Below are 14,314 nucleotides of genomic sequence, written 5' to 3'. Positions count from 1 at the left end.
AAGGGAGCGTTCCGGGCCCACGTCAGGGGAGGTGGCGGGATAAATAGGGTCCCGCAATGGCCGGGGCTGGCTGCGCTCGGAACGGCCGGGCCTGGGACTGGAGCTGCCAGGGCGGGTTAGCGCCCCGGAGTCTGAGGGCTGGCGCTGCTCGCGCTCCTTGCACCGGACGGCGAATACCCACGGCCGGCCCCAGCGGCCCCGCATCGCTGGCCACGGGAGTTTGGGAAGACCGCATCCCCTGTGCCCTAAAAGACTTCCTCCTTCGGGAAGGGAGGGGAAAAGACTAGAGGGGCGGGAAGAGAAAGGCCCATTCTGCCTGTCGGGGTGGCGGAGCGGGAGGGCAGTGCCATGTTCCTCTCCATCCTGACCGCGCTGTGCCTGTGGCTGCGCCTGGCGCTGGGCGTGCGCGGCGCGCCCTGCGAGGCGGTGCGCATCCCCATGTGCCGGCACATGCCCTGGAACATCACGCGGATGCCTAACCACCTGCACCACAGCACGCAGGAGAACGCCATCCTGGCCATCGAGCAGTACGAGGAGCTGGTGGACGTGAACTGCAGCGCCGTGCTGCGCTTCTTCCTCTGCGCCATGTATGCGCCCATCTGCACCCTGGAGTTCCTGCACGACCCCATCAAGCCGTGCAAGTCGGTGTGCCAGCGCGCGCGCGACGACTGCGAGCCCCTCATGAAGATGTACAACCACAGCTGGCCCGAGAGCCTGGCCTGCGATGAGCTGCCCGTCTATGACCGGGGCGTGTGCATCTCGCCCGAAGCCATCGTCACTGACCTCCCGGAGGGTGAGGCCTGGGGAAGGACGGAGAGGGGGTGAGGAGGCGCCCTGGGCTGCCGCTGCTGCTTGAGAACAGGGCGGGCACACCTACAGCTGCCAGCGGGTGGTCGGGCAGCCCCCTCATCCCACTGACGAGGGTTAGAGGAGGTGGCTGGTGACTTGACTTAGGGAGAAGTCGGGTTTCTCTACAGGAATTTCGGCAGCTAAAGAACGCCACAGCCCACAGAGGGAGGGGAGAGATTTTTCTTCCAAAGAGGGGCCATCGGGGACATTTTCCTTTACAGTAATGGATTACAGTAATAGCAGCAACAGTAAACAAGTATATAAGGTGTAAGGTGTGTCTGAGCCAGCTGTAAGCACTTTACTTGTATCATTTGAGCCTTAAAACGTTCCCACCAGGATTCTCCATTGAATGTTAGCTCTTGAAAGCTCTTTCCGAAAAAGCAATACCAGTTGTCACTCCCCACCAAGAGTGCAGTTGGTAAATGTAGTTGCCCTGGAAAATTGTGATGTCTGTTTCATGGTCTTTGACTGAGAGCCAGCCTCTGTGGCATCTGAGTTAACTGGATCTCAACCACCACTTCCTTCTTTTCTCTTTGGTCTTTTTGCTGCTTTTCTAGGAAGAAGGAGCCGGTTTAAATCCACTTCTTGAAATAAAAATCTAAGAATATTTTTGCATCCTTTTGTCCTGGACCTAGGTTGCTGCACATTTAAAGAAATTATGGTGTTGCTTGAGTGTAGTTTCTGAAGTTAGATCTCAGAGCATTGCCCAAAATGTGAAGGAGGAGAAGTGAAATGAAGGGGGTAAATTGAAACTCCTCTCTAATTCAGAGTTTTAGGAAAAACATATTTATTGCTTAAATTGTAGAAGTGATGGAGGGTTGTGCTTGTTTGGGATGACTGTGGACGGTTTCTGCAAAATGTGAGGTAAGGATTTGGAAATATTCTGGGTATTTTGAGTAGTGTCAACTGTCAACTTGGGAAATCAACATTTTAAAATAGATTTGGACAGGAATGAGGAATTTATCCAGGTTGGCTGTATGTATCACGGTAGTTTAAATGGATATGCGTTCACATCTATTCGTTCTGGATAAGAAGTCTCACCTGAAAGTTTTCTTTCCTAAGCCTAGGGATGTCTGTGTGAAAGAAGTAGTTGACAACCACATACCATTTTGGGGGATTTGTGTGTGTGTGTGTGATGCTGTGTTAGTTAATGTCTCCAGACAGTTTCTTACTCCAGCTGGGAGAACAGACTGAATCACTGACCACACCCATGTGGCCCTGTGTGTGTTTCAGATGTTAAGTGGATAGACATCACGCCAGACATGATGGTACAGGAAAGGCCTCTTGACGTTGACTGTAAACGCCTAAGCCCTGGTGAGTTCGTGATTCTCCAGGCTCCCTCTCTTTTTTCCTTCCCAGGGTGATTTCAGAACCTTCTTCCACCTTTGTCTCTCTTTTGTCTTCTCCAGATCGGTGCAAGTGCAAAAAGGTGAAGCCAACCCTGGCAACGTATCTGAGCAAAAACTACAGTTATGGTAAATCATCTGTTGAAACCATTGGCTTGGGGACTTGGCACATGACAAAGCCAGACCTGCTAGTCATAAAGTGAAGAAGAGGGTTGGTGATTTTTTTCTAATGAATCATGCGGTTCCAGATGGCACAATAACAGCTATAAAAACTTCTTGCTTTTCTGAGTAAATCAGGTGAAAACAAAGTAAATTACTCAGGTGAGAACAGCAGTATGGCTCAGATTGCAAGTTTGGCGCCACGATCCTACTTGTCTTGGTGAGAGGTGCTGTCAGCCAGCACCTCGCTTTTCTGTTCCCAAGATTTCATTGCTGCAGGAAGGATGGGTGAGAGATTCATGGATTTAATCTGAGGCTCAGCGACCCGGGGATTAAGATCTGAACATGTATCTTTTTACTTACAAATAGCTACGAATATGAAACACCTTAAAGAAATTGTGGGAATATGTTAATCACAAGACCCTATAAGTAGCTTAAACTCACTCTTCTTTTATTTGAAAGACCCAGTCAACATTTTCTTCAGAGGACACGTCAATCATGAGATTTTGAGTATTTTAAGTAAATTTAATTCTGCTTTCATCGTTTGAAAGTAAATGTAATTTTAAAATATTTTAAAAATATCTTTGGGGGCTATTTTATAATTATTTGCATTTTTAAAATCCTTTCTGCTGAAATAACAGAAACTGGGGGGAAATGTTTGTTTTATTTGCTAATTTAGTTTTCCATATTTCAAACTGAAATTTTATATCATAAGAACCTTTATATTATACAACCCACATGAAAGCAAGAAGATCAGGGCACTATAGCAGTCTGAAAAAATAACCTCTTATTTAAGTTCTCAGATTTGAGAATCATACACAGCCAGAGTGGGTAATTCAACCAAAAAAAAAAAAAACCCACCATCTTTTCTAGTAGCTTTGTTGTTGTTGTTATTTTAAATCTGTTCTATGTAGATATTGTCTTAATCTGATCTACTAAATCCCTCATCTGACACTATCCAGCTAATTAGTTTTGCTGTCATGCTATTCTCTGGGGGGTCATTGCCTCATAACCACTTTGATGATGAAACCATTTTCTATTTAAATTCTTTGGCTCCTTCAGAAACCAGCTTCCTAGGATGGAATCCAAGACAGAGCCATCCTAGGCTGGTTACAACTCCCTGGCAGGCGGTAATTGCAAGGGACCAAAAGAGTCAGAATTGAAAGCAGGATCAGACACTGTGACATTAACAGCCATCTGTAATAAGAGTTCTCCCTCTGCCCACCACAGACCCTGTTTTGGCAGTTTGGGAAATTAAAGGACTGAGAACTCCCTCCAGTTCGAAAATGTTATGCCTGGAATAACTTCCTCTGGACCAGAGCGAGTTCCAACAGCACATGGGTGATTGAACCACACAAACTTTAAGGTGGCTTCTGAATCTGAGAATATATGATGCTCACTTAAATTCTTTACAAGGCAGAGTAGAAACAAATATTGTTTCTATAAAATTTTCTCGACATTCTAAGGAACTAAATGCCCTGATATGTTTTTGGTCAACTCCTCCTTCCCCAATTTTAGAATTACCGAATTTTAGGGCTGAGAAGGATCTATGAGATTCTCTATTCAAACCCTATCTGTAGCCCAATGAGGCGTGGTCACTGAGCCAAAGGCAGAACCCAGACTGAGCCTGCTTGTCAATTTACTTTTCCATCTTCCAGCGTGATTCGGGACTTTTAAGACATTGTTGACAATATGGGAGGCTTACATTTAGCATATGATTGTGTGGGCTTTTTTGCCTGCATTCGGGCAGCTTGGACATGACCATAATTACAGGAGTGATTCTTTAAGAGAGGCTCAGGAGTTGGCATGAATACACTATCCTTATTTTTCTCCAGAGCTTCAACAACACGTATATCGATTTTTCAATTGCAGTCATCCATGCCAAAATAAAAGCCGTGCAGAGGAGTGGCTGTAATGAGGTGACGACAGTGGTGGACGTGAAAGAGATCTTCAAGTCCTCATCACCCATCCCTCGAACTCAAGTCCCGCTCATTACGAATTCATCCTGCCAGTGTCCTCACATCCTGCCCCATCAAGACGTTCTCATCATGTGCTATGAGTGGCGCTCACGGTAGGCACAGAGGGGCCCCCCCAAATTGCACACTACTTAGGAAAACATGAATCCCACTTAGCAGTCATGGTTTAAAAAACAGCACCAGCTTTTTGAAAAATCAGTTTCAGTAGATGCCTTGGTTGGGATAGCATGCATTCTAACCATCAATTAATTCTTCACAGAATTAAAGAAAAATGGAAAGGTGAGTATTTGAGTGGACTCTTTAAAACTCAATTTCTGAATTCATTACCTGATTTCAAAAACTTACAGGCAAATAAATTACTTTGAGTAAAACTAGTACTTTTCAAATTACTCAAATCAATCTTAGTGTGGCAAATGCTGAATTTTTTTAAGGTCTCTTTAATAACTTACAAATCAAGTAAAGATGGCCATTTGAGACTATAGTTCCACACATTTTCTTTACATTTAATTTACAACATTTGTTTGCTAGAGTATTACACACACACACACACACACACACACACACACACATATTATACTATATCTCTAGCTAGGTGGGTGTGTCTCCCCACACATCTTTCCTTAGAAACTTTTTGTATATTCTTATAATATAAAAATTCCTTAAAATATAAAAATCAAACACTTCAGTGTGGGTTCCAGAATGAGCCCCATAACTTGCTGCAATATATTTGTCCAGCAAAATTACTCTTTTTTATGTAAAGTCTTCCCTTTGATTCTCTGCCATTAATAATACTCATCTGTTTCTTCTGGGTAGATATAGCTCAAGACTCTATTTCTGAAAAAAAACAAAAACAAAAAAAAACACCTTTAGAAAGAGACTTCACTCCCCTCCTCATACTTCCTGTGTTCTTGGCTTTGCTGATTTCTTGTCTTTGTAAAGGAGCTGAATGAATAAATGTTCAATGAATGTTTCTGGGCTCGTCTCAGGCACAGTGCTAGTATCCTCCCGGTACTAGAAGCAGTACTTGGGATGCACCGGCTGGCTTATCGTTAATTTCTATTTGCACAGATGAATAGGTTACAAACAAGTTAAATAACAGTGTTTGTGTCATTTTCCCAAGTTAGTGTATAGAATTCGTGTAATTCTGATCCAAATCCTGGTAACAATTTTTTGGATGATTGGGATCTACGTCTTCACAAATAATGCTAATGATCATTTGGAAGACTAAACTGGTGCTGTAAAGGAGAGTTTGAAAATAAGAGGGATGAGGGGAAATGTGCTTTATGAGACAAGCAAAACTAGTGTAAAGCTACACTTGTTAAAACCGTGTGGTGCAAGAGTAGATATGTAGATAAATGGAACAGAGGAAGAAGTCTTGAAACAGTTGATAATGCACAAAAGAACTTATATTATAAAGGAAATAAGGCAAATCAATAAAAATGAAACTATTATTTAGTAAATGTTGCAAAAAGTTTTATCTGGAAAATAGTATATGTTTTCACTTTCTGCTGTACTTGAAAATAAATTTCAAATGGGTTAAAGAGGTGAATATTTTTAAAACTTAATCAAAAAGGATAAAGTTCAGTGAATAAATATGTGCTATCTGAAAGGCAAAATATTTTGTAAACCTAAAAGTAATGTAAGAAATTACAAGGTAGCCTGAAACTAAAATCATAAATCAACTATACTTCAGTAAAAATTAAAATTAAAAAAAAACACATGCTTTCCAAGATTACCAAGTGACATAGGAAAATGCCCACCAAAAACTATAAGTAATAAATATATATCCAAATTTTTAAAATTTAAGGTGAAAAAAAGAAATTACAAGAGAAATGTCAATACACATTTTATAATGTAATACTGTATACATAAAAATCAAAAATTAAAAAAGACAAAAAAATTCTTGCAACAGGTATGACAGAAGAATAGTAATCTTACTTTATAAAGAGTTCATATAAATTAATGTTTAAAGCATTAAGACTGCCATATAGAAATTGATGTACATAAATCTATTTAAAAGTTCCAGAAGAAGAAATACAAATAGTAAATAAACATTAAGATATTTACCTCCTTAGTAAGCCCAAGTAAAACCAAGTAAACACAAGATTCCATTTTTACCTAGTCTTAATGTTGGTTAATTAAATGAAAGTTCACCCACTTTGAAAAAATTTAGCATAAAGTATTTAAAACCTTAAAAAAAAATACACAGTCTTTGACCCAGATTTCTACTTTCAGAAATCTCTCTTAAGGAAATAACCAACCAGTGCGCACTAATACATATACAAAGATATTCAGTGCAACGCCAGTAATAATAGCTAAGCAAAAGAGGAGATTCAACAGTAAAGAAATAGTTATATATATTATGGCTATCTATAGTTGTAATTTATATAGTTATGAAAGCTATATTTTGAATTATTCAATTATATCAGAAAATACATACAATACAATGATAAAAGGAAATATACAATATGATCTAAATATACAGTGTGATCTAAAAATATATATAGGTACAAGGAAGAATGAAATGAAATATCAATAAAACATAAATGGGGGTTGTGAGGTTAGCAGTTACTAAAGAATTTTGGTTTTCATAATTTTTGTATTTTTAAACTGTTCACTTTCATAATCAGAAGTTGCTTATTAAGATCATGACTTTTTTTCAGGATGATGCTTCTTGAAAATTGTTTAGTTGAAAAATGGAGAGATCAACTTAGTAAGAGATCCGTGGTAAGTATAATTAGCAACACTATGAATATGGGTTTAAGTGCATGTAAGGACAACCCAGAGAACTTGGGGATTCTTCACATTCGTTCCTCTCCAGGCTATCACAGGAGCCAGCAACAGCAGCGGTATGTCTTTTGAACAGGTAATTAAGAGAATAGCTATTGTCCCTGGGAGTTTTTACCACAAATCTCTCTTTAGCTCCAAAAGCAGTTTAGTTGAATTCAATACTGATCTACTGGCTATTTCCAAATTAAATTAATTTTTTGGTTTCTTTATTGTATTACCTTTCCTTGTTTTAGCAGGTTCTTGAACAGAATTAACATCCATAGGGATTAAAACAGACATATACATGTAGGGGTGTGACTACCTAGCTTTAAAACTCACACTGTCACTGTACAAAGCAGACCCTTTCCCTATATTTAAAATAATTTAAAGACTTTTCTCAAATCATACACAAAAAGTAATTCTTTTGTGGCCAAATCCATAATTATACTGGTAACATCATAGAAATGTTGGTAATTCAGTTAGAGGAGTTAGAATAAATTTTTTTGCCCAGAGATGTGAAATTATTCTAGAACTAAAGAGATCAGTTCATTGGCTTGGAATTTTTAAAGCATCCCTTTCCCTGAAAATATGTTTCGATACATTCAGGAGAACTTGTGTTTCCAGATTCACAAAAGATACTGCTACTGCCTGTGTTCTCTTAGTTTGCGTGAATACAACGTCTTGGGCGAGGGGAGAGTATATTAATACTGATTTATGGAGCAGGTAGTTTCAACACAGCCTCTCCCTCTCTACATTTCTGAGTAACAGACCCAAACGCTGCTGTTACATCTGCGCTAAGTACTCATGAGCTACTCAGGAGCACCCTGGGCCTTACTGGACAGAAAATTCTAACAGGATTGGTTATCTGGTTTCCAAGACTGCAGGAGATTAGAAGAATCAATCTAGAAGACAAGTCCACCATAAGGACCTGAAATTGTTGAGAGGAAAGAAAGCTTTCGAGAATCATAGCTGTTTGGGTCATTCACTTTGGCAGCAAATATTCCAATATAAGGAAATGAAAATATCGCCATGTAATAACAATGCCCAGTAATGAGTTTATTATTTTAGAACAGATTAGAGTTGTGCCCTAGAAGTGGGCGGACAGTGTTGTTCATTTCATTGTATTTCTAGTGCCTGGCCTCCAGTTGTGCTCAAATTTTTTGCTGATTGAACTATACTCTAACAAAGTAAGGACATACGTGTTATAATGAAAAGCAGTGTCTATTCAAGTGGACTCACTTTTTCATGTTTTTCTTACATATTTTCATATTTAAAGAGTAAATCCTTTTCTATCAAGGGAACAATTATCTCAAATGACTCGTTTCTCAGCAGTTGTGGGTAGCTTACACTTGAGTGGATTACTGGATGTGGGTGGGGGGCTTCTACCTTCCTTTGGATGTAAGAGAATTAGGTGAATTCCTAAGTGTGGTAAGAGACCTCAATTTCCTAGTGAGGCTGGATAAACGTCAGTTTTTAGCCATATAAAAGCCTTTTGGGAAGGCTTTGCTGTATAGGAACGTTCCATTATGGGGAAAATGCATGGGTTAGGGCCTTGGGCTCTGGCATCGGTGAATATGAGTCTGGACTGGTGGATTTGAATTCCAGCTCTGACATTCGTCAGCAGTGTGACTTTCTGCAAGTAACATCAGTGTGCTTGTTTCCTGGTCATGACAGTGGTGTCCATGTAGAAGGGCTGTTGTTTCCATGAAATGAATGCATGTCAAGACATCACCAGATAGCACTTTCCAAAGCATCTGGTACACGATACGTGCTCAACAACAATGGAGAGCTATTATCATTATCGATGTGTGATTACTGTATTACAATGAAAACCTGCATGCATTTGGACATTAATCTAACAGCAGAAAAGGGTGAGATGTACGTGACAGTGACGTGTCCATGTTGCCTCCCAGCAGTGGGAAGAGAGGCTGCAGGAACAGCGGAGGACAACCCAGGACAAGAAGCGAACAGCGGGGCGCACCAGTCGTAGTAACCCCCCAAAACCCAAGGGGAAGCCGCCGGCTCCCAAACCAGCCAGCCCCAAGAAGAACATTAAAGCTAGGAGTGCTCCAAAGCGAACAAACCCAAAACGAGCGTGAGCTACCTGCTTTCCAGGATGGGGACTTCCTCTCGGGCTGAGGCCGGGCACCGCCCAGACCGCCTGTAGAAGGCCACACGCCCATTGCCTTAACACCCACAGTGCTCGTCGTAGACACACCCTGCAGCATTTTTCTTACTGATATGCTTCCATTTTTCTTTTTAAGCCACTAGAAGCCACAGTGGTAGTTATGTCCTTTGGTAGGGAAGGGCTGCGAAAGCTGGTGGAAAAAGCTCTTGTTCCGAGTAAACCATGTGCATGCTCTAGGAGAGGTCCACGCAGGGAAAGACGCTTTTGCCCTTACAATCTGACCTAATATGTGCATTGTAAAATAAATGCCATATGACAAACGAAACACCTCATTTTTTTAACAATGCATTTTATTTCGGTTTGCCTTCTGTTGCTAGAGTGTTAATGATTTGCAGAAATGTGATTGAAAATATAAAGCTTCAAAGGAGGAAAGCCAGAAGAACGAATGCCTAAAAGATCTCTATGTGTTTACCGTTGGCAGAAGAAACTTGGTGATGAAAGGGGAAGTTTTTTTGTTTTTTGTTTTTTTACAAAGAAGCCTTTCTGCTCTGTTTTTAGCTAGAAACTCTAAAAACTAAAATAATGATGAATAAATAAAAGGCAAGGCAGATAGACAAAGTCTGGATCCTCGTTTTCTGGTTCCCATGCCATGGTGGAGATGCTCTGATTTTACACGCATGATGCTTCTGCTCAGTTCCCTTTAAGGAGCACCAGAAACAGAGTGTGCTTTCCCGCTTTTGATTGAGGTACCAATTAGTCAGCACCAAGCATATTACACCTGTGGGTGTGGTGCTCCTCCCACTTCTAGAGCACCCGAGGCAACTTGATGCCCAGTGTCTCTGCTGATTGCTGGTGCTCCCAAGGGTGCCCTGGACCTGAGGTAGGAGGGTCAGGATCCAAAGCCCTTGGTCCTCAGCCGGCTATATGTCTATTGCCACACACCAGCTCTGCACTGGAAAAGGCAACCGCAGTCACGTGTCCATCCACCATTCAAGGATATAGAGGAACAACCTGAAAGCTTGAGTAAAACCGCCTTTAGATGTACCATTGTCCCTGCTTCTCAGACAAGAAGTAAGTTTCATGTTGCATTCATACAAGATAATTAAGCAAATAATATAATTTCATCTCTAGTCACTGGGACACAGAAGTGAGGTGTGTAGGGTAAGCCGGAGAGAGTGGAGAAACAGGCAAGGTTGATGAGGACGCTGGCTGGGCACCCAGCTCCTCCTGAACATATATAACTTCACCTGCATTGCTTCCTCAGGGCAGGAGAGTTGAAGGAATTCAATAGATACACCCACACAAGGTATTCATAAAATATTTGGCACGTGTTTCTGTATAAAAGCCAAACTTCTTTGGCCCTTAAGGAAAGGGAGACAGGAGGCAGGTGTTTAGCATAGTATCTAAACTAAAGAAACCTAGGAAAGGCCATTAAAGCATCGGTAGTAGGAATTCTTTGAGGGAGGGGAGTTTGAAATAGAACTCTCCAGGAAGTGAGGAAAAAAAACGCTTATGTAAAACCTTGTTTCTTAAGTGCAAAACATTGTAAATAAGAGTTTGGAGAGGACATAACAAATGTAAACACTGTTTCCTTTGAATATTTAACTGAAATCATATACTGCATATCACACAAAAACTTAATTAGGCACATTTATAAGTTTAATTTTTAAAAGATAAACCAGGCCACTGTTTGGTTCTTTATTATAAAAAAAAAATGTGAAAATGAGCATCAGCCCACATGGAGAGTAATGTAACAAGTGTGGAAGTGACCCTTTTGTGAGAACCACAATTTTTCTCACTTAAATATTTTCCCCACCTAAATACATATGCAAGGAGGTAAATATAAATATATGGAAACGAAGCTGAGGTTCTATCTCTGAAACAGGAGTTATTGGAGAGTTGGGTTATTTTAATCAGAAAAAAAAACTTCATTTTGCAATATGTTCATCAACACATTTCATAATCCAAGACAACTAGAGAGACTTTTTAAATATTTGTTGGTCTTTCAATAATACAGTAAATATGTATTTTCTAAAAAGCATTCAATAAATGCATAAAATTTAAATAATGGATTTAAAATCCTACCGAATCCCACTCACCACAATGCGGAGGTAATCACTTTGTATTTTGGTATATAATTTTCCATGTGTTTCCCATGCGTTTATATAATGGTTTGGGGGAAAAAAACTAGGAGCCTATTATGCGTAGTTTCATAACCTGCCTTCTTCACTCGGCCCTTTATTTGAATTAGTTCTCAAGTCAGCAAAGCCCAGGCCAGCTCATTTAGAACGGCTGTGAGCTATTCAGTGGTGTGCGTGACTCAACAAACCCTTGTGTTATTAGGGATTTAGGTTAGTTCTTAACTGAACATACTGAAAACTGAATAAACATCTTAATCGCTAATATTTGTGCACATCCTTAATTAATTCTGGGGAGATGAGTCTGTTTAAGAGCATTGCCGGGAAGACTAGAGTGCCCAGCAAGGAAAGGTCATTAGGTCACAGGTGTATCAAAGTGCTGACTTTCCAATTCCTCACTAAGACTGTCTTCTCCTTCCCTGTAGTTTTTATAAATTTTAGCCGGGTACTCGACGTCACCTTGGGTGAGCTCCTCTCCTCACCTGTGAGCCATCTGCTGACCACATTCTCAATATACCAGATAGCTGGGGAAAGCATGTGACTAGTTTATTTTGTCAATAACTTGTGAGAATGGACTTTCAGGTCTGGTTCCCAAGGCATGCCAGGGGAGGGCAGAGTTTCATGACACAATTAACTTTTCAGTGTTACTGAATTCTCAGGACCAGGGGGAAAATACGGGGCACAAAAGAGTGCAAGCCATAAATGCTTTTTGGTATTTTGTCTAATGATCGTGTGTTACTTTTTTAACTAGAGGATATTACAAATGTATTATCAGAGAGAGAGAGAAATGGATTTAATCCATGTAGATATGAAAACTGTTTTACTGATTACATGTGTGTGAGTCTGGGTCCTCAGAGAAGCAGACACCAAAATGGAATTAAATTAAATATGGATTCTGTTAGGGGAAACACCTGTGGGAGAGACTGAGGCGGGAGCTGACTAGGGCTGGGAGAGCCGTCAGAGAGAGGGAACAGGGATGGAAGGTTGGATCGAAGCCCTCAGACTGCCTCAATGTCTAAGGAAGGTTTGACATGGTTGTTGGGGAGCCTTGAGCCAAACCAGCCGTCAGGGAGTCCCTCATCTCCCAGCTCTTCCAATATTCACTCTTCTACCTAAGAGAGGGCTCTTCCTACTAGAATGTGAGGAAACCTTTTTTAAAAGGAAATCAACATGAAGTGGGGTGGGAGGGTAGTATATAGCTTAGTGGCAGAGCACATGCTTAGCATGCATGAGGTCCTGGGTTCAATCCCCACTACCTCCACTAAAAAAAAATTAAATAAATAAGTCTAATTACCCCACCACCACCAAAAAGAGAAGAAGAATCCAAAACAAGACCAGTGTGGTACTGAAACTAATCTTAATTAAAAAAAAGAAAGAAAATCAATAACAGTAAGAAACTCTGTGATGTATGATTTTGCCTCTACAATTTCAGGTAGCATAAATAAGTGTAATATATCTAGTTGCAATATTTGTATGAGAATAGTCTTATAACTAGATAATTCTGAAACATGTAGCTGTAATATCTAGATGAGAACCACTGTGTAATGGCAAGTTTGGATCACCTGAGTGATCTATTTTGGAGAGAAAAAAGAATATACTTTACTAGCAATTAAATTAGACAATAGAGAAGGCATAACCAGGGGGCTGATTCCAAGTCTCACAAAATTATAATAACACGAATAAAATAATGAGGTATAAAAAACTGAGGTTAGGCAAAAAAAAAAATGGTATTATGAATAAAATTCCATCATGGTATCAAGGGATATCTAAAATGCTATTGTTGAATCAAACAGATGGATTTTTTAAAATCCATTAACATTTTTCATTATCTAATATTTCAAATATTTATTATGTCATTGAAATATTTCAGCAGCTGAAAATCACCCAAACAATTGCTTGGTAAAATATTTCTTCCTTTCTTAAAAGCATTAAAAAAAAAAAAAAACACCTGGCTTTGGAGGTCATTCAAAGTAGCTTCCAAGGGGTGAGCAAATTCAGACACAGTTCAGGCAAGCATCAGCAGTAGCACATCCACTCCAGTGAAAAGAAAAATCACCGAGAGACACCAGGAAGAAGCCATAAAATAGAGCACAGTGTATTTTTAAGTCTGTCCATTTTCTACAGAGCACCTGCTTACCAGGAACAGGATCCAGAGAGGGGATGCTGGAAAGTATTAGGCTGTAATCAAGAATGCTTCCACATACAAGTGATATATGGTATTTGTTTTTCTCTATCTGACTTTTTCACTTAGTATGATAATCTATAGTTTCATCCATGTTGCTGTAAATGGCATTATTTTGTTCTTTTTATGGGTGAGTAACATTCCATTGTATATATACACCACATCTTCTTTATCCAGTCATCTATCAGTGGACATTAAGGTTGCTTCCATGTCTTGGCTATTGTAAATAGTGCTGCTGTGAACACTGGAGTGCATAACTGAATCACTCTGCTGTACACCTGAAATAAACACAATATTGTAAATCAACTATACTTCAATTATAAAAAAAAAAAAAAAAAGGACGCCGGGTCTCCAGTCTTGGAAGTGGGCTAGCAGGGCTAAGTAGAGCCATCAAAGAAACTCTGGCTCAAGGTGCATGACTGAGCCAGTGCTCAAGGGTGGGGACTGTTCCGTATGGTGGAATTCAGGGAGACACAGACCCCATCATCCCCAGCTCTGTTTGGCTGTTGGGATAGAGGTGTTTCCTGCCTTCTCAGGCACACCATCTCCAAACTTCGAAGCCAGGCCCTGTATTGGACTCACACTCCACCACTTATCATGTTTACTAATCTCAGCCCAGTGCTCCAAGGTACGCCCGCTGATTTTGCAGCCCTCAGTTGCCTCTGTCACATTGGCCCAGGACATGTGTCTTCTGCCTAAACCTCAGCTAAGGTTCAAGGCCACCCCAGTTGAAAGCCCTGACAACCTTCCAGCCTTTCCTAACCTTT

General features: G+C 40.5%; 1 protein-coding gene across 1 annotated transcript; it reads left to right on the top strand.

Annotated features, from left to right (window-relative positions):
* Positions 1-27: 27 nt before the first annotated feature.
* On the top strand, positions 28-9,554 carry SFRP4 (secreted frizzled related protein 4). The gene is made up of 6 exons (XM_010947321.3): positions 28-793; positions 2,083-2,163; positions 2,259-2,324; positions 4,227-4,425; positions 6,994-7,057; positions 9,013-9,554. The coding sequence occupies exons 1-6, from the start codon at positions 349-351 to the stop codon at positions 9,196-9,198; spliced, it is 1,041 nt and encodes a 346-aa protein (XP_010945623.1). The 5' UTR covers positions 28-348; the 3' UTR covers positions 9,199-9,554.
* Positions 9,555-14,314: the final 4,760 nt, after the last annotated feature.

The sequence above is a fragment of the Camelus bactrianus genome, chromosome 7 (assembly GCF_048773025.1).
Source record: "Camelus bactrianus isolate YW-2024 breed Bactrian camel chromosome 7, ASM4877302v1, whole genome shotgun sequence".
NCBI lineage: Eukaryota > Metazoa > Chordata > Mammalia > Artiodactyla > Camelidae > Camelus > Camelus bactrianus.
The sequence above is the reverse complement of the archived record's forward strand: the minus strand, read 5'-3'. Positions and strand labels throughout refer to the sequence as shown.